This window comes from Stegodyphus dumicola, chromosome 5 (assembly GCF_044657685.1).
Source record: "Stegodyphus dumicola isolate Sdum_Otavi_A_Nest chromosome 5, ASM4465768v1".
Taxonomy (NCBI): Eukaryota; Metazoa; Arthropoda; class Arachnida; order Araneae; family Eresidae; genus Stegodyphus; species Stegodyphus dumicola.
Window position 1 is genome coordinate 140,218,658 of NC_140772.1, and position 20,405 is coordinate 140,239,062.

At 32.9% G+C, this 20,405-nt stretch overlaps 2 protein-coding genes across 10 annotated transcripts in view; one reads left to right on the forward strand and one right to left on the reverse strand.

The window, feature by feature from the left end:
* Positions 1 to 20,405, forward strand: part of LOC146997247 (uncharacterized) — a 67,360-nt gene that overhangs the window by 24,887 nt on the left and 22,068 nt on the right. The window lies entirely within an intron of this gene.
* LOC118185243 (metaxin-2-like) overlaps positions 13,445 to 20,405 on the reverse strand; it is an 81,423-nt gene continuing 74,462 nt past the window's right edge. For all 8 annotated transcript variants that reach the window (XR_015041253.1, XM_035355085.2, XM_035355080.2 and 5 more), the window contains one exon: positions 13,445 to 13,603. Coding sequence is in view for 7 of the 8 variants with exons in the window: in XM_035355085.2 (XP_035210976.1) it covers positions 13,461 to 13,603 (143 nt within the window). In the remaining variant the exon portion in view is untranslated. The remainder of the gene's footprint in view (positions 13,604 to 20,405) is intronic.

The window sequence follows — 20,405 nt, forward strand, 5'->3', positions numbered from 1 at the left end:
ATAACCAAAAACAACGTAAACAAACAAAAGGGAGGAAGTAATTCAGATTAGGAATTCACTACTTCTTGAGAAAGGAGTCTTGCTATATAATACAAAATTCATTTCCGATTAAACTACATCTCGAACTTTTCTGTAACGTTTGCAGTGACAGTCACATCTCCTGTCCATCTTTTTTTATTATTATTATATTTGATTACGACGACGCACAGAATGGTATCCGCCAAAGGGTGGGATATGCCGTGGAGGACCTAAGGAAAATTGGCTCGTATCCGCTTTACACATGGGGAAAACCACGAAACGTCCATGCAGCCAAGCCCGTTCGCTTAGATTTCAACCCCGGACCTAGCCATCATTTTTCTGTTACTTTATAGCTTGCTTGCCCACTGGCGGATCTCGTGCGTTTATTAAGATGTATCTGAAACAAGAGAAGGATCGTTTGGCATCTACTGATGCGAAAGGAACATATTTAAAACAATGTCAGAATCATGGTATTCATAGCAATATCAACGTTGCTTTCACCTAGCATAATTTTAGAAATTTTGTTAACTTTCAGAAGATCATAGTTTTAACTATAAGATGCTCGCATGTTTTCTTCCAAATTATATCTTTCTCACCAAGAATACCGAACACCTTTTTATTATTACATTGGCAAACATAAGCGCAGAAGCTACCAGCTATTCTGCTTCTCCGAGGAATCTATTGAAGCAGGCATCTGAGCAAAAAGTGAACTCGAAATTTTTCTTTACGGATGTCTGTTCGAATATCTCCTGAGTTATTTTAATATAAGAAGCATCCTCTTTATGAAAATTGTCGACGACCTCCTTGATTTTGTCTAAACGCTCATTGTAATAACAAACTGCAATTAACCACTTCCACACCTCGACAGAACTGAACTTGAAGGCAAAGAAATAGTTCCTGTAGTCTTTTTAAAAAGTCTCCCTCTGACGGCCGACTTAACTCTTTCCCTACTAATTTAGTTTTTATATATAACTGCACATTTTTGTGTCGTTCTATATGCTCCACTTTTATATACAGGTTTACAGGTTTAATGAAATTAAATTTTTGTTTTTTAAGTTTTTTACTAAAATCGTGGTGTAGATATAAGCTAATGTTGTTCTATTAGAATTTCTAAAATGTGCTAGATCATATTGGCAGCGAAAAGATTAAGAAAGCTCTTTTTCACATTTGAAATATATTTGTCAATATTTAGAAACAATCTACGAAATTTTTCTGCAATCTAGTGCAACGTGTGTGCCACGCTTGTTAGATGCAAGATTTTTAAAAACAAAGAGTTTAAGTACCTCACTGTCTTTTTCACATGATGTGACTACATCAGCTTTTCAATTTTAATTTCACTAGGCGTAATTTCAGAACTCTGACAATAAGTAGCTTTAGTGTATTATTTTGTTATTTTGCTGTTTTAAAAATGTATTAGTTCTTGGTTAATAATTATTAGAAGTACATAAGACGTGAACTAAAGCTCTATATTTTGTAAATTATTTCGTTTACATTTGAATTTTTGCATTAATAAATTATAAAATTTAACGTTAGCTTTATCTGTAAATACGAATAGATTTCATTTAAATTTGTATTTTTGTAGTACTTTTATTCATTTTTGTATTATTTTATATGAAAGGAAATATTCAGTTGAATAGTAATAATATAATATAATTTACAATAGTTCATCAGCTAATTTTTGATGAACAGAAACACAGTCATTTTCTAGCAAACGGGGTTCAATTAAAGTTTGATCTACCTCCTCTTGACAACGTTGAATCAGATTTTAATTTTATTACTCTTCCTTTTTTTTTTATGTATTCTTGTGTATTTCTATAGTTTTCAAAATTTCTTCTAATTTAAAACGCATTTAAAAAATTTTCACTTACAAAAACTAACATATTTTATTAAAAAATTTCAAAATAGAACTAATTTTAAATTTATTTTCTTTAAAAGACTAGCTCAATTTTCAAGTCTTTAAAAGACTAGTTTAATTTTTTTTAAAATTTTTTAGCCTGTAATTTATTAATTTTTCATCAGCATTTCGCGAAGAAGTAATTTTAAGATCTTTTTGTTTTAAAGAATTTGTACAATATGTAATAATTTAGATGTAGAACATAGAGGTGATGCGAATAGAAAAAGATATAGACGTGGCCGATTTGAAATATTCCTTTTCTATTCTTGTTGACAATCCCTCTCATTAGCCAACAGAAAATAAATTAGCGCAATAAGAGCGCCTATTTTCGAACTTTTACATTTTTTATATTGCGGTAAGAAGCGAAGCAGCAGGAAGAAGCAGCAAGTTAGCACAACAAAAAAGTGGGAAACGAAATGCAGTATGTTCTTAAATAGAAGTTGGTTCCAAAGCAATTTGGGTTTTAGTTTGCGATATTAGTTTCGGTTTATATTATCTGAATTGAATAATATTTAAGCTTCAAAAGTTATTATCGGCAGAAGTGTTTATGTAAGTTATCTCGTCAGAGTGTTATGTAAAAATTATATGACATGAATTAATTTGGAAATGACGCAGCTTAGAGATTTATTGTAAGCAGTTACCGTTTTTAGGGAAGAAAAGAGAAACAGTCAGATTAAATGCAAATTTATTACATGTTTTTTCAATAACTATTTTTACGCCAGAAAGGAAAAATAACCAAATTTCAAATCTTTAATAAATATTTTTTTAAATCTCATTTTGATTTAGAACTATAATAATCATTTCATAAATAACATCACTTTTAGTATATGCATGAGATAACACTACAAAAAATTCTTTATGGATTTAAAAACAGTATCAAAATTCAAACTCAGGTTACAAATTCAGTCACCTGGGAAATGCCACTTTTAATTCTTGTCAATGATAAGTTACTGGTTGAAATCAAGTTTGCTCTTGAATCTAGACTTACTACTTCAATTCTTGTTATTTTGCTTCGATAACAGTGCAACTTTATATTTATCAGCAAATTCCACCCCTTATTTAATGCTACTGAAAAGGTTTGCATATATTCACTGCGATAAATACATCGTTTCGCTTTCGAGCTTGAACTGATAAAAAACGGACAAAAAACGGTACAAAAAAGAGTTTACATTTAAAATCGTTGACGCTATTGAAATACTTCTGATGGATTTGTTTTCAAGGTCTAATAGATTGTAAGATGTAATATTTTTTTATCAAAATCAAGGAGAAATCACGAGATATATGAACGCAGCTCGCAATATACATGACACAATGATTCGTTAATTTTACATTAAACACTGCATATGTTTCTGCTTTTCCAAACAATTTATTTCCTACACTTTTCTTTCATTTTTTACTCATAGCTAACAAAGTGAATGCTGTCTTTTTTATAATAAAACAGCCATAACTCGCGTGTAATTAGTACTGAAATTTCATGTTTCAGAAATACAAATCCTATGAAAATATAAGAAATTAAAATTAAATCTGAGATGTATCAAATATGAACATATAAAAAATACTAGAATAAAAATTGGTTACCATTTTAAGTATCAAAATTTAAGTTATAATAATTTAATTTTAAAATTTAGTGCGAAATTTGGCCTGTTTAAGAGAGATCAGTTTCTCTATGTCTGGTCTTATTTCGCTTAGTTTAAACCATAGATTGGGATCCACTTTTAGTTTTGTTTTGTAGTTATTTTTTAAATATAACGTGGAAGAAAATCCTTGTTTACACAAATAGGCAACATAAAAAGACAATGAAGATTTAATAGCTTTATTTGAAATGCCTTTAAATAATTTTTTCGGTTCAGCCAAAAGTTAACAAATGTGTTGTTTTGGAAATCTTCAGTTAGAGTTCGATCATAGGAAATTTCTGTCAGTTCTTCGTTTTCTTCACGAGATAAAATTTCCTCAAGAAACTACATTATGAAATTATTTTATCAATGAAAAACAATAATTTTTAATGTCGGATGTGTGTGTGTGTGATTATGCCAAAGCCTTGAGGGCTATCTGCCTAAGAGAAGGGATGCCTTCGCGGAGAACTTTCTAAGGGAAACTGGCTCGTATACACGTTACACATGGAGAAAACCACGAAAACGCCCATGCAGCCAGCCCGTTCGCGGGATTCGAACCTCGGACCGAACTACCAGTGTTCAGTGACTTTACCGCTCGGCCGCTGGTGGGCCTTTAATGTCGGATGCTAATTCTTTTATTTTTAAACTATTTTCGGTTAGAAAACTTTCTGAAAATGGTACAAAGTTTAAACATTCTTGGATTATTAGCTGCACTTTTTTCATCATTGCATTTATTTTATCTCTGACAGTAAACAAATTAATAATATTTTGTCCTTGTGATCCTAAATTAAATTAATTTAACTTTGAATAATATTCAGCTTCAAAAATATCATCTAAATATGCTAAACGCGCCAATCATAATTCATTAAATAATTAAGAGGAAAATTTGAATTTCTGAATTTGAGTTTTCTTTGTTTGAGAAATAACACCGGAATGTTTTCCTGTTAAAGGCCGAGTTCGTCACTGCATACGGCAATGCATTTATTCCAAGAAATATCATTCTTAGTCTATCATGAAGAAATTCACAAAATAAATACTCTTCGGCAATTCGTTTGTCTTCTTCGAAACGTATGTAAACTAATAATTGAATAAAACTCGTTATATCAATACTTTCATCCAATTGCAATGCGAAATGCTCACTGTGTTATTTTTTGAATAAGTGTCACTTCTATTGAATTTGCCATTTCATGAATTCGTCTACTTACTGCATTATTTGTAACGGAATACTGTTAAGTTCATTAGCCGCTTTTTCGTTGAATACTGATATGTTTAGCTGCTGGCAATATCAATAGTGTTGATCTCTCCAATAGTGTTGAGCCTGCTCAGTCTTGGCTATTCTTAGGCTTACTAGGTAACCAGCTTCCAAAGCTTTTTCACTTGAAGTAACAAAACTTTTATTACTTGTTTACTATTTTTGAACTCCAATAATTTGCTCATAAAATATTCTTTAGATTTATCCTTTAAATTGGCATGCTTAGATTCAAGATGTCTTTTAAGAAACGATGATTTCTTTCTTTAATTTCATAATAGTTCACCGCAAACAACACATTGAAGTTGAGGGTCCATTTCATTTCCATTACAAATAAACCCAAATGATAGCTAACTTTCATTATATTTTCTATAAATAATTTATCTTTTCTTTTCGAAATTCCTAATGCTAGAAGATTATCCTTTATCCATCCTTTTTCTCCTTAATCAATCCTAGCCATTTTTACATTTTGAAAATCTAAGTTTGTTATATTATTTTTCACAAATATTTAAATGCACGATATTTACGAGTTTTTCAAAAACAAAAGACGATATTCTCAAATCGAGTAAGGAATACAAAACAAAAGGAAGACAAAATCGACAGCAGATCGACGAAAGAAAATGGTTCTGATTGAAAATAAAGCAACATGACCCCAGAAAGGGTGACGGCATAACGTGCAGACATGCTAACAAATTGGTCAAATCTAAAAGAATAATTGATATACTATTCATCTTTTTACGGGAACCTATTTTTATTTCCTAAATACATCTATTTCTACTACTCCTTTTATAAAACATCATTTCTGACAAATTTTGTTTGCTAAAAGAATATTTGTGAAATTAAAAACGGATTGTTTTGCTAAAGTCTATGAGCGGCTATTAACCTCGAATAAAGTTCAGATCGCAGAAATTTACGCGTGTTAGAGAAAAAAAACCTTAAGCAAGATGTTAGGGTACTTAATTTTTGAATTTAATAGTTAAAAATACTTTGTTTCTTTGCGTACCATCGGTTAAAAATCGCTGTACTAGAGAATGTCTTGAGCTTAGACCAACACCGTTTATTCTAAAATAAAACCTTCCTTTCTAAAATGTCGGACTTTCCTTCGAATTCTATATAAGAATTAAAAATTACTTAAAAAAGATGTTATAATGGAGCCCGTAGGTATAAATTTGAATGCAAACTCAAAAGTGACTGAGTCAAAATTTAAATGCAATATCAGCTCTTCTTTTTCATTTTTTGTTAGAAATAATTTTTGCATATGCAAGCTACTCTTTTGTAATAAATGACAAATTTATGATTAATACCATTATTACAAGTTGGAATTGATACAATAATTACTTAAGGTTCTCTTAGTTAGAAAATAAAACCAGTTTTCTACCGAGAGTCTGTAAGGTATTTCTCCCGCCTTCATAGCATGCCTTCGTGGTGTAATGGTCAGCACGTTCGGCGCGTATTCGAGAGGTTCGAGTCCCAACGAGGGTATTGCACATTTTTCATGTCTCCTGCTTCGAAATAACGTAATGGCTTCTACAGAACCACCAAATTTTTGATTACCCGAATATGTGCACCTTGAAGACCGAATTATGAATTTGCCTTTGATTTATTCCATACTTTGAAGGAATTTAATAGATTTTTTATTAACAAACTCGATGATTAAAAAGAAATGTATTGCCACTCGGTAAAGCATAAGTTATTAGTCCAAAGGGGCTTTGTCCCTGAAGGACTATTGTTTTCGTTTTGCGATTTTGCGTCGGACTCATAAACGTCGGTTCACTTTTCAAACTGTTGCCACAAAATGTTAAGAGTCCTGCATTATATTTGAAGAAATCAAATAATGAAAAATCTGCATAAATGATTGTCTATTTCTCGCATTGTGATAAAACAATGGTACACAGAGCCATCGAATTTTGAATGACGAAATCCTACTGCGAATATGGGCATCTGAAATCCCAAATTCGGAATTTGTTTTATTATAGATTTTATATTTTGTAAAACTTTAACGAATTTTTGATTTACAAACTCAATGCTTTAAAAGCGAGAAATGGCAACGTTATATAGAAAAAAAAATACTTTTATCTCCAGCTCGCGAGACTGTGTATATCGGAAATTCTAAAGATATGCTTAATTTAACATTATTTTGCGATATTGCTCTTGAACTGAATTTTATGGTTTAAGTGCAAAAAACATGATATTTAATAAATAAAGGTAACACTCAAAACGTTAAAAAAACGCCCCTTTGGACGTAATTTAAAATCTGAAACATTTCAGATTTTTTTATTTTTTTTTTTTTTATTATTATTTTTTAGATTTAATAAAAGAACTGAGCGATTCAAAAGAAATGTGTTGCTGTTGCCCGATACAAAATATTTTTACCTTCCATGAGCCAGTTTGTTGCCGTATGGCGAAGCGTAAGATATATTTTTCTTCCAAATTTAATCTGTCTGTTATTGTTTAAAAAACTGAGAGATTCAAAAGCAAAAACCTCAACTCTTTATCTTTTTTATCATTAATTGCTAACTAGACTCGTGATATTAAGCTAGTTGGACTTATTAAGCATTACACATTTAACTAATTAGCTAGACTCATTCTTTTTTCTGATAACTCCACCAGCCACCTAACATACCGAGAATGTATTAAAAATTACGTTAAGTTTATTAAAAGCTTGTATTTTATGTAACAAAAAGGTTATTAAAAGTTTGTATTCTATGTAATAAAAAGTTTATTAAAAATATGCGTTTTATTTAAAAAAACAGATGTTCGTAACGCCGGGTCATCAAAATTGATTAAAATAGTTCGTAGTGAATTTCGTTACTGAAAATTTATTACACATACCAATTAAACAGGATAGTAACATCAAAAGCCAATAGGACCAAGGACAAACAAAGCCAGGTTCTCTTCAGGCTCAAGCTGATTTTTCCCATACACTGCCTTAAAGCAATGACGCGCCCCTCTTGGTGGCCAAAACATTCAGTTAAGATCAATAGGTTTTGAAAAAATAGGAGATAAAATCGTTTTAATTGCGTCGTAAATTTAAAGTAAAATTGTATATATTGTCCTTATCTTCAATATTTCAGAGTTCTAAGTATGAGAAAGAATACATTTTTAAACAACATATTTTTCCCAGAAGTTTTAATATGAAGGAAATGTGCTAGATACATTAGAAAGAAATTTTAAGGTAATTCGATTTTATTCGGTTAACGATCACAAAAAAGTTAAAAGCAAAGTTTATTGAATTATTAATATTAAAATCATGCATCATTTCTTTTCTATTTACAGAGCTTGTTTTTGAAATACTTTCTCAAATACGAGATGATTTTTGGCTTCTGAGGCATCTTTTAAATCAAAAATCATAGTCAATCTGTAATTAATGCTCTGTTTGGTTCATTTCCAATCAAAGTATCTTTTGTTTTAATACTGAAATGCGTTAAACATTTGGTGCTGATTTCTGATTTCCATGTACTTAACTTTTTATGGGTGTTTCTGAAAGGGATTAAAAAAGAGGGTTTGTTAATATTATTTAATATTTGTAGCTGAATTATTATAAAATGTAAAGAAATTATTCTTTTAATACTTTATCAAACATTTTTAACTCTTGATTTCAACAATACACATTAAAAAAGTTCTACTTGCTAAGGATGCATCTTATAAACTATGTTTTATAACATCTTCTACAGATTGTTTTCTAGTACGAAAAATTTTTTTTTAAATAGTTTTATAAATATATTTGTCTGCACAGTTTGAATTTATTTTTACTACCAAATGTTAAGATCTTTATATAATTAGGTAGTATTTATAATCATTACAAATTTATATATATTTATAACTAGATTCTTCACAGTAACATTAAGTGAATGAATAAGTCCTTCATATCCAAATACATTTATGACTAGTATAATAAATATTTACGTATTTAGTTAAAGGCAAGTGCATGCTTTTTACAAGGATAAATGCATAAATACTCATACATATTTAATATTTTTCCTTTTCGGTATTTGCAAATCTTTAATTTCTGTGCATTCGCTATACTGGGTGACCCAAAAGTCGGTTAATATTTGAAAATTCAATAATTTACGGAATAATGTAGGTAGAGAGGTAAAAATTGACATGCATGCTTGAAATCACTTGAGATTTAATTAAAAGGAAAAAAAAGTACAAAAAAGTCCAATATATGGAGCTCAGCAGCAAAGTGTCAGTGACGCCGCATCAGATTCGCGTATGAAATGAGCTGTAGTGAAAGCGAGAATTATGTCAATTTTCAATCCTCGCCCTTCATGGCATTGTCACTTTTCTGTCCTCGCCTCCGGGTTTTGGTCACTGTGTGATGTGAATTTATCACATCAGTCGTGATCAGACCCTTCTTTTTTTCGAGGAAATGCGTAGTTCTGCTTCAAACTGAATGTGTGACGGATGCGAAGTACGCTGATTTGTTACAGAATCGCATCGTCCCTAGTTTGGCTGATAAGCACTTTTTGGAAGGTGTGACTTTTATGTATGATGGCACTCCACCCCATATTGCTACACGTGTGAACGATCTCTTGCACACATCGTTTGGTGAGGATTGTGTGCTGAGCCACCACTTCCGTCATACTTGGCCTCACAGGTCTTCAGATCTCAGTCCATGTGATTATTAGGGTAACCTGAAATCGCAAGTCTACCGCGATCTCATTAGGGATGCTAAAAGACAACATACGACGGCAATTTATCACCTTACCCACAGACATGCTGTACAGTGCTCTTCACAACATTGTCGCTCGACTATAGGTATTATTGATGAATGACGGTTGACATGTTGAACATTTGTTATAAAAAACAGTCGATGCTAAAAATCAATTGTTATGCTAATTTTTGTTCTTAATATCATATGAAGCGTCATCTATTGGCCGTTTTAAGTACTTTTTGTTTTGCTTTCAATAAAATCCTATGACATTTCAAGCATGTGTGTCAATTTTTATCTCTCCACCTACATTATTCAGTGAATTATTGAATTTTCAAATGATAACGGACTTTTGGGTCACCCGGTATTTTTCGACTAAAGTAATTTACAATAACTTCCTATATCAGACATTTAGCCATCAAGTTTCAAACTTTTGACCTAAAACACGTTTTTGGATACATTCACTATCAAATTCAAATTTTCTAGTAAATATATTTTGCGCAGAGCATTCAATATCTTTCTTAGGAATTTTACCCAATTTCTCTGAGCACCAGCCTCTTAGCAATTTTAATCGTATCGGCACTTTTTAATTTTGATACTAAGAGCAACTATTGTAATATGCTCCAGTAAGACATCCTTTGACTATGAATGAGGCCTGAGGAGGTCAGGAACAGAACCATGAACCTCAAATTTCCGAGACGAAAAGACTTTCGTGGAAAAAATTTAACAATCCAGAATAAATAAGAGGAACATTCGCGATAGGACCTCCTACAACGGAATACACAAAGGTTTTTACCTCCGTGGATAACCCTTTTTTCAAATTCTTTATAAGTTGTCATAATGAGTGGAACATTCCCATGCTCACATCACCTTGACCGCACGTGGCACTTCCGCCGTATTGGCAGATGTTTCTGTATACAATGTTACACATATATACAAAGTGTCCCGTAAATGTTGTGACAAACTTCTGGGGGAGATAAGGCACATCATAAGGATTAAGTATTGCATAGGAACCCATGTCTGGAAATGTCAGGGGTAAGTGGTAGCAGAGGTAGAAGATGGGAAAGTAAACAAGGTAGTGATTAATTTGAAACATTTATTGGACATGAATACAAATGATGTACGATAACTTGAATGTTACAACAGATGCTCGAAGTTTGCATCATCAGAAGCCAAACATGCCTGTTACCGACGGACCATTGATTACAGAACATGTTCAAACACACCAGGAATTTCTTTGAATGTAGCAACTGCGCAGACGAGTCTTGCCATGAGATCCGTTTCGAACACAACAGGATCGTGATACACGACACTTTTGATGGCTCCCAACAAAAAGAAATCATGGCTCGATAAATCCGGTGAGCCTAGGCGCCAGGGAACCGGTCCACCATACCCAATCGATCGATGTGGGAATGATCTGTTCAAATGGTTACGCATATCCAGTCCAAAACGAGCAGGTGCCCCATCATGTTGGAACCACAATATTGCACCTCACATTTGGGAAAACATCGTCAAACAAGCTGGGAAGAACATGCTCCAGAAAGATCAGATAATTCGCTGCATTCAACATGGATGGTAAAAGGTACGCACCGACTAAGTAGTGGCCGACCAAACCGGCTCACACATTCACTTTGAAGCATTGTTGTGCCGCGTTGTGCCGCACACCGTGGGGGATTCTTGAGGCCACAAATGCTTATTGTGGTGATTGAATACGTCGTCCCTATTGAATGTGGCCTCATCCGTAAACAACACATAAGGTGGGAAATAAACATCATGGACACTTTCTTGCAGAAGTTCTGCAAGCTCTCCGTTCGTATAGCGTTCCATGCTACTGCTCGAATGAGGCAATCGTCACTTTCCACTAGCACAGCACACCCTGGTGGCGTACAATGACGTTTCTGGGCCGTGAGTTCCTATATAATTTTTAATCCTTATGATGTGACCTACGTCCCTCAGAAGTTTATTGCAATATTTACGGGTTACCCTGTATATAGTTACAAATGAAGGAAAAGTTGTCCTATCAGCATATATGTCTACATATTTATTTAATTTTAACAAGGATTACAGGGTTTCAAGGTAATTTCATTTATTAGTTAAGATATATAAGCCAAAAGGGATTATTTTTCAATTATATAAAAATAAAATGAGGAGTTTAAAATAAGCAACTATTACGCCTCTTCCCTAAAAATGTTAAAAAAGTTTCTATTACAGTATTAAGTGGATGATGAAAAAATATATATTATTGAAAACATTTTGATACTCGGAACATAAAATAAAAATAGCAAATACACTATCAAGGGCATCGAAAGAAGTATACAGATTTTATTGCCTTATACCAGTTAGTTATAAGGAAATACAGCTTTAAAGTGTGTTATATATTTACGATATTTTGACATATTTTAAGGTACCTTAAGGTATTTTTCATTCTTTATACGCATAAATATTTTTCTAAGGTCTATATTTTTGTAGTTCAGTAGCTCAGAATTTTACAAAACAAATTAATTATAAAAATTGCTGTTGGAAGTTATCGAAAAATAATCAAGATGTGATTTGTGCGGAAGTGCCACTAAACTATTACCCATCCAGCAATGAATATGTGGAAGTGTCCCCGCTCTTCAATTTGTACAAAAGAACGACCAAACCGCTGTCAACATATTCTGAATGTAAACAAAACACACCTCTTTTTACCAAAGATCGGCAGACTGCTTCAAACGTTAGTTGAAGAACGGCGTCTTCTTTTATTAAACGTTAATTGAAGAACGGCGTCTTCTTTTATTAAACGTTAGTTGAAGAACGGCGTCTCCTTTTATTCTTACCTCCGTGGTTCTTCCCGATGCTGACTTTACTTACTTATAGAACTGGAAGACACAAGAACAGAAATGAAGTCTCTTTTGAGCAGATTAGGATTCAGTGATATCATAGAAGAACAAACTTTGTTGTATAGAAACCTTGGATATCAGTTGGATAGCAACTGTGAAATATGCTTGTAGTTCGCTGTTTTCATCACTTTTTTAGAATGATTTTAGCTAGATAAAATCATCGCGTGATTTTATCTTCTGCGTAGTAAAACAAGGGGCCAGCTTCCCTTTTATACGATAATCGACGAAAGCATTCATTATGTGCTTTGCCATAACCAAGTAATTCTAACCCATACATATGGCGATTATTGCAAGCAGGCGAATTTGCTTCGTAAAGTTAAGCAAATTTACTTCTTCCTGAAATGGTAGAAAATAGTTCTTGTAACTTTATTCCGCAATAACTATATTTCTTTTACTTTTTACTGAAAAACTGTGTAGCAATTAATGAAAGAATAGCTCCTAATTTATACCTTTCTACAAACTAGAATACACGCAAATTTTAAGCAGAATGAATTTCAGATGGCAAATAATGATACTTCTCTTTTAGGAGACAATATTTTGTTCACATACTAACTATAATGGTTGTTTATTCTTTTAATATAGTAGGTTGGGTTTGCTGAGTTTTTAAGTATGATTTTGATTGTAGAGATGATCATTAACTATTATAATCACGAGCAATTACATATTTAATTATATAATTTTAATTGTAATTACAGTGTAAATGTATACTTTGTAAGTGATTTAATTTTAAATACGCGTAACTGCCCAAAGGAAGTTGTATTTAAATTTTAATTACTAAGTAATTGCATAATTTAATTTCAATTTTAATGTAGTTGCAATTATCCATACTAATTAAAATATCAGTTATATAATTCTAATTGTAACTACACTTTATTACTTATTATTTTTTTTTATATTGTAACTACATTTTATTTATTTATTTATTTTGTTATATTTAATTGTAACTAGTCTATGTTGTCGACCCTATTATACCATAAATTTATTAACAACAGATTTATAAACTATTAAAAATCGCATTATTAACCTTAAATTTATTTTACACCGAATCACATTAATAATTATTGGAAATCAGACAAACGATTTCAGCAATTACAGAATGAACTCAGAACAAATAGCACAGTAGTAAAAACTGCGAAACACTGCTAAATCCAGTTTATTTTATCCAGGTAGGGGAGAAAAACCGTAGAAAAACACACATATTAATACAGCATTTAACAAAGAAAAGGATATTGACCTCTGCATTTACAATTAATGAATCTAAATATAGGCAAACGTTCTTATTCGAAAACAGGACACCTAAAATAGGAAAAAGAAAAAAATAATCAAGAAAAATACATTCTCAGAAATTTGCCAGCACTTTTTATGAATAAATATTTCATGCTCTCTGAGACAAAAATACAGCTAAGAAAGTTTCCGGGAGGCGAGTAAACCGCAGAAAGAATTCGCAGAACTTTCCACTAATTATGAAATATTTGATCCTTTACTACGATAAATAATTCCGATAAAACTTTTTTAATTTAAAAGTCTTTTTTTTATAATTAATATTTGAAATAAGCAGTGGAAAGTAAGTACTGAAATTCATGCCGCAGAGGAATAAATTAGGACATCTCATAAAAAGTTCTTGACCAAAAGATATAAATTTGAAGCAGTTCATCTATTAAGATCTTGAGTTACCTACTTTTAAAATATTAATTTTATATTCAATTCCTTCCTCTAAGTGAATTTATATTTTTAAAAAATAGAAATGCTAAAATTATAATGATTAAAATGAAGAAGAATGCCACATGACAATAAAATAGTATGATTATTACAAGGGCAATATCTTTGTACCGAATAAAAAATTACCACATTATTAAGTAAAAAGGAAATTAAGCCAGACATTAACATAAACTGATATTTTATTATTGACAGTAATTTCTTATTGCAGGTCTATCCAGTTTCACCCAAACGTTAGTGTTAAGAGAGAAAGTCTTGCAGTGCGAAGTTCCTACGAAGCTACAGTAAACAATAAAATGTATTCTTATTAGCGCTGGTTGTTATACTATGTTTGTTTACCTACTAATAAGGTGACTGGAAGGCATTAAATAAATTAAGAAAATGTCTGGATTTAATTACGTCAAATTTTCTATAGTTGTCTGCCAAAGGAAGAATGCGTTCTAAGAGCACGTTTTAAGAGAAATCTAGTTGGTATTTAGTTTATACATAAGAAAAACTATGAAAATCTTTATAAAAGACTGCTGTCTGGTACTCGAACCCAGAAGAAATAATAAAGAAAGGATGTAATAGTCTAATATATCAGTTCATATGGAATTATGTACCTGTGTTAAACCCATAACCATTTCGAAAGTTCAGGGATGAGGCTCAAAATCTTTTAGTTTTTATAACTTTATTTTCCTTTTCAAGAGAACGGTAAAAGATTCGAGAAGGCTTGATAGACAGAAAATGCTTGTTACGCTCGCTATGAGATTGTAATTATGATAAACATATGACGAGACAGTCAATAAAAAGTGTACTATCGAGCATTAACTCTGGACAAACCATAGAACAAATAGTATCTGCATTCGAATTTTAAAGTAATTTAACTACGAAAAGTATGAATTGTTGATGAATATTAATTAAAAAGAACGATCTAATCCTTAAACTCGGATCTATTTGCACAATGCCCACCAGCGGCCAAGCGGTAACGTCGCTGAACACTGGTAGTTCGGTCCGAGGTTCGAATCCCGCGAACGGGCTGGCTGCATGGGTGTTTTCGTGGTTTTCCCCATGTGTAACGTGTATAAGAGGCGGTTTCACTTAAAAAATCCTCCATGATGGCATCCCTCCCTTAAGGCAGATAGCCCTCGAGTGCTTTGCCATAATCTAATAAACCAAACCAACCTATTTGCACAATTACGATTCGTACGAAACAGTAGCGTAGCTAGGGTGGGGCAAGGAGGGACATTTGTCCCCGGGCGCAGTATCCAAGGGGCGCCAAGCTGATGCTACGAAATTTTTTAATGAAATGTTTTCCATTCTTGGCACACAGAAAGGGGCGCAAGTTCTTCAGTTGTCCCCGGGCGCTGGAAACTCTAGCTACGCCCCTGGTACGAAAACTACTACTTTTTCTCTTGGTATCTGAACCAATTTCCGATTTTAAAATATCTATAAATACATCAGAAGCATTCGCTAATAATAAAAATCCAATTGCCATTTCACTGCTTTTATATATTTAAGCGCTTTTAATTTAATTACAGTTTTAAGCGCTCTTGAATTTGCATGAATTCAAAAATAGAACATTTTCTTCAATTTCTGTTTAATACAGATGAAGTATGTTTAGATTTCAGACTTCGGCATGTCGAAAGACATTATATTCAGTTGAAGGACTTAAATGCGGTCGATTGTTCAAAGACCTAGCATAAATATTTTCTGTTAGTCCGATAAAATTTCCCTAAGATGCAGTTCTGTAATCGAACTCCCATTGTAGTCTGTTTAAAATATAATTCTTTAACAACCGAAATAATATACAATAAGGATTTCTCAATAAAAATTTAACAAGCTGAGGAATTTAGCCGCGATCATTCAATATAAAACTTCAATACTGTTGCGTGCGGTACGGGTTCGAAATAGACTGAATGCACACAGGTCCGATGACAGGTTGACAAAATTCATTTTATCAAAGAAAACACTTCCCAAAACTCATGTTTCAGGACATTCTATATTGCAGTAGATACAGGCGTGATGTTTCCACGTTACAAATTATTTTTGCAAACATGATCTGTTTACATCAGTGTTTACTATCAGAATTAAGTTAGAACTATAAAAATTGTTTACAAAGTTTATATTTAAATATTGTTGTACAGCTCTTCTGATACTATAGCAACTCAATATTGACGGTTCATTATTTGCTGTTACGTATGTTTTTGCGATAATAGATTTGCAGAAATTGCATTATATTTAGCAGTACATTGTTATTCATATGTAAAGATAGATCATGCCATTTTATATTGTGGTGGCTAGAAGCAACTTGTTTCCAGTTTATAGATCTTGCTTACAATCATGACTTGTTTACATCAATATTTACAATCAGCAGTCAAAATTAAAAAAGAAACATCTCATTCATACAGACTGCAAATGCTAAGACTTCTATTACATAGTATATAATTATGCTTATATTTGATCTAAATTCGCACTGAAAATTTTCTTAAGAAATTCACGATGCTTTAATTATTTTGTGCGGGAAATGGTGAGGCAAAACCTTTTCAACCATCTTGCTTAAAGCGCGGGAATAGTCATGAGAAATAAAAGAAATGTCTAATTCCTAATATTGGAAGCCAATTGGTCCATTCTAGAAGCCACTCCCTCGGTGACGATACAGATGTGCACTTACAAAATATGCACACGGGCTGCTTGTGTAAGAAAACCAGCCTAGGGCGAACAGCAGCAAAAACTAAAGTGGTTGAAAAACTTCGTGAAATGTTTTTTCGAAGTGCCACAAAATCAACGCATCCTGTGAGTTTTGAACTCGGTGTGCCTCGTGTAACAGTGCGGCCGTGTGTTACGGAAACGTCTACAATGCCGACCATACACCTTTCAGATGATGCAGGAGTTAAAACCTTCCGACAAACCGTTGCGTAAAGCTTTCCGTGAGAATTTGCAAGATAAGCTGGAGGTAGCTAATTTTCACGAACAGACTCGTATTTAGGAATAAAAGCACTTTTCATGTTTCTGGCAAAGTTAATCGCTATAATTTTGGGGCATGGAATATCCACATGGCGTAATGGAACATGAACTTGATTATCCAAAGATGAACGTTTTTTGTGCCATTTCCAACAATTGTGTTTTCGTTCCTTTTTTTCTCGGTGGAAAAGCTGATTGAGGGTGTATTTGCCAAGATACTCTTTCAGAACATTTCCCGGCTTCATTCTGCAGCCAGACGGTGCTCCACCACATTGGGATAAAAACGTACGCTAGTATCTGAACGATAGTCTACCCCAATCGCTGGATTGGCAGTGCTGGTTCAAACGATATGCTATCGCCTTTTTGGTCACCGAGATCCCCAGATTTAACCCCCTTGTGATTTTTTCCTGGGGGATTTTGCTAAAGACAAAGTGCTTAGCACCTCCAATTTCCCAGAACTTAGAGCAACTGAAGCATCGGATAGCTGAAGTGCTCAAATCATTAACAAAAGATATTCTTTTATGTGTGATAGGAACTCGAATACAGCACATATATTTGCCGTGTCACAGGAGGGGCACACATTGAAAATTTATGAAAACTTGGATGACTACTTGGACGGAAACTTGAAAATTTGGTTTATCAAAATAAAGTAATTACAGTGTTCAGAGATATGCTTTCTTTTTGTACCATTCAATACGAACTTTATCATTTATATCTTTAACTGTACTTTATCATCACAGCATGTTTCTAATTCTCGCGTACCATTCTTCTGAATTATTCTTACTGTCACTTGTATTCATTTGATACTTAACTTATTTTCTTTCTAACAAGTTTGAACTAATCGTTTGTAAACTTCTTGTTTATTTTGTTTCTAAATCTTTTTCGCTTTGAGAATATGAAATTATAAAACTCCACTTGCACTGTGGCAATCATATTACAAATTGGCCACGCCTTCACGATTTACCGTTCCATGAAATCTTATACGGTAATCCATGTGCTGCCATCTATTAGGAAAAGTCACCATTATTCTAAACACAACGGGATGCGAATCGTAGAACTATAGAATTTTAATTATTTGAGTAACCTGTTCTTTCTAAACCAAGTAAAAGTAAGCTTACTTATTTGTATGCTTTTTACCTTTAATTTTGAAAGAGTGGCAGAAAAACAAATGAGCTTTTCCCATTAAATTTCCATGATAGCTCTAGTGTGATTGAAATGCCAAGAAATTAGCAATGTGCATTATATAGTAAATTTTATTTAAATATCACACATCAATTTAAAACAATACTCTAATTTGACAGAACAGAAACAGATCATGTATTTTATTTTAAGCAAGTAAAACAAATTTAGCATTTAATTTTAGTGCAGTGTAAAGAAAAAACAGGATTTCTGTGTTTAGTTTAGGGCTTATATATAGAAGTAAAAATTAATTTCATTGCAATAGGTATCAGTTGTACTCAGACACATGAAAAATAATTTTACCATTTAATTGTTAAAAAAAAATTATTATACAGAATTTTTTTCTTTTATTTTTAAGTCAGACACTGCTAGGATAAATAAAATACATAATAAGAATTAAAAAAAAAAAAAAAAAAACACTCCACCACTTGATTTAAAATGTATTTTCTTACAGGAAGACAATTCAGTAAGCGACATGTTAGCTGAATAGAATTTTAAATGTTAGTTTGTGAATATAAGCGGTCTCAGTTTACAAAAGAACACTTTAAGGAATTTTATAAAAAAGTAGTCTTTTACTTGTCCCAAAGTTGAACTTTTATCAAATAATAATATTGTTGTTTGTAAACGTTATGAAACCTTAAAGAACTGAAAACTTCTTCATGCTGCAGGGAAGGGTATAAAGTCACATGAAACATCTTTTATGCAACATCAAGTTCTAAGCAATCATCTGAAACTAGCAACAAATTTGTTCATCATATTTATTTTAAGAATTTGAAGCTATAAACTAATTTTCTATTGAAACAGAAACGTAAGCATTAAAATTAGTACTCTTTATTTTGTGCATTGTAAATAAGAATTAACAGCACATAGATTTCAATATAATTTTTCAAATTTCGAAAATTAGAACACATGATTCACAAGGTCCATCTTCATCCTTTCAAGATTAATCTTTAAATCATAAATAATTCAAAAGAATGGTTTTGAACGTATTCTGTGATAGACAGATTTTTAACACAGTGCAACCTCGAGATACGAGCACCTCTATATACGAGAAATTCGAGATACGAGGAAAGTATGAGCGAAAAATTCGTCTCTAAAAAAATGCTGCATTGACTCGAGTAACGAGCAATGAGCCAGATTGTTGGTATGCTGACGCCATTTCCCGATTCGGCTCAGCCGGGGAATCACCTTGTCAGATCCCTCAGTGTTCTTTGATCTACGCGGTTGCGCGCTTGTGAATTAATTGTTTTTTATATTTAACGTGAAAATAATTATTTCACGATGCCTCCTAAGAAGATTGTTGCCTCAGAAGATTGTTGCTGCAAAGAAAAATAAGGACGACATGGCCTTTGAAATTAAAAAAGAAATCATAGATAAACATAAGCGTGGTTAAGAGTGATGGATTTGGGCGAAGACTTACGGTCGTTCGACATCGACAATTTGCACTATTCTGAAGAAGAAGGAAGAAATTAAGAAACTTTGTGGCCAAAGGAGTAACCGTTACTTCCAAACACCGTCCAAAACTCCTAGATGATGTTGAGAAGCTGTTGTTGTGGATTAAAGAGAAGTGGTTAAAAGGTGGTTCAGTGTTGGAAGCAATCTTTTGCGCTAAGGCTAAGAATCTGTACTTGGACCTTCTCCGAAAAACACCAGGTACGTCAATTGAAGATGAGATGGCATTTAAGGCAAGCCGTGGATGGTTCGAAAAATTTAAAAAGAGAACCGGCATTTACAATGTTGTGTGACATGGAGAGGCTGCGAGCTCTAATACAGCTGCTGCTGATAAATTTCGGCGGGAGTTCCTACAATGTATTACTAGTGAGGGCTTTCTTCCCCAGCAAGTACTTAATTGTGATGAAACAGGTCTTTTTTGAAAGAAAATGCTTAGGAGGACCTACGCAATCAATGCTTAAGAGAAATCTTTGCCTGGCCACAAGCCAATGAAAGATAGGCTTACTCTCTTGTTTTGCGCCAAAGCAAGTGGAGATTGTAAATTCAAGCCGTTGCTCGTCTACCATTCAGAAAATTCACAAGTTTTCAAGAAGGGGAAGGTGCAGAAAAAACCAACTGAATGTGATGTGGTGGGCCAACAGCAAAGCCTGGATAACGCGGCAAATTTTCATCAAGTGGGTCAATGAAGTTTTTGGTCCCTCAGTGAAGAAATGCCATCACGAAAATAAGTTGCCACTCAGGGCTTTGCTCGTCCTTCATAATGCTCCTGCACATTACCCAGGGCTTGAAGATGATTTGCTGGAGGAAT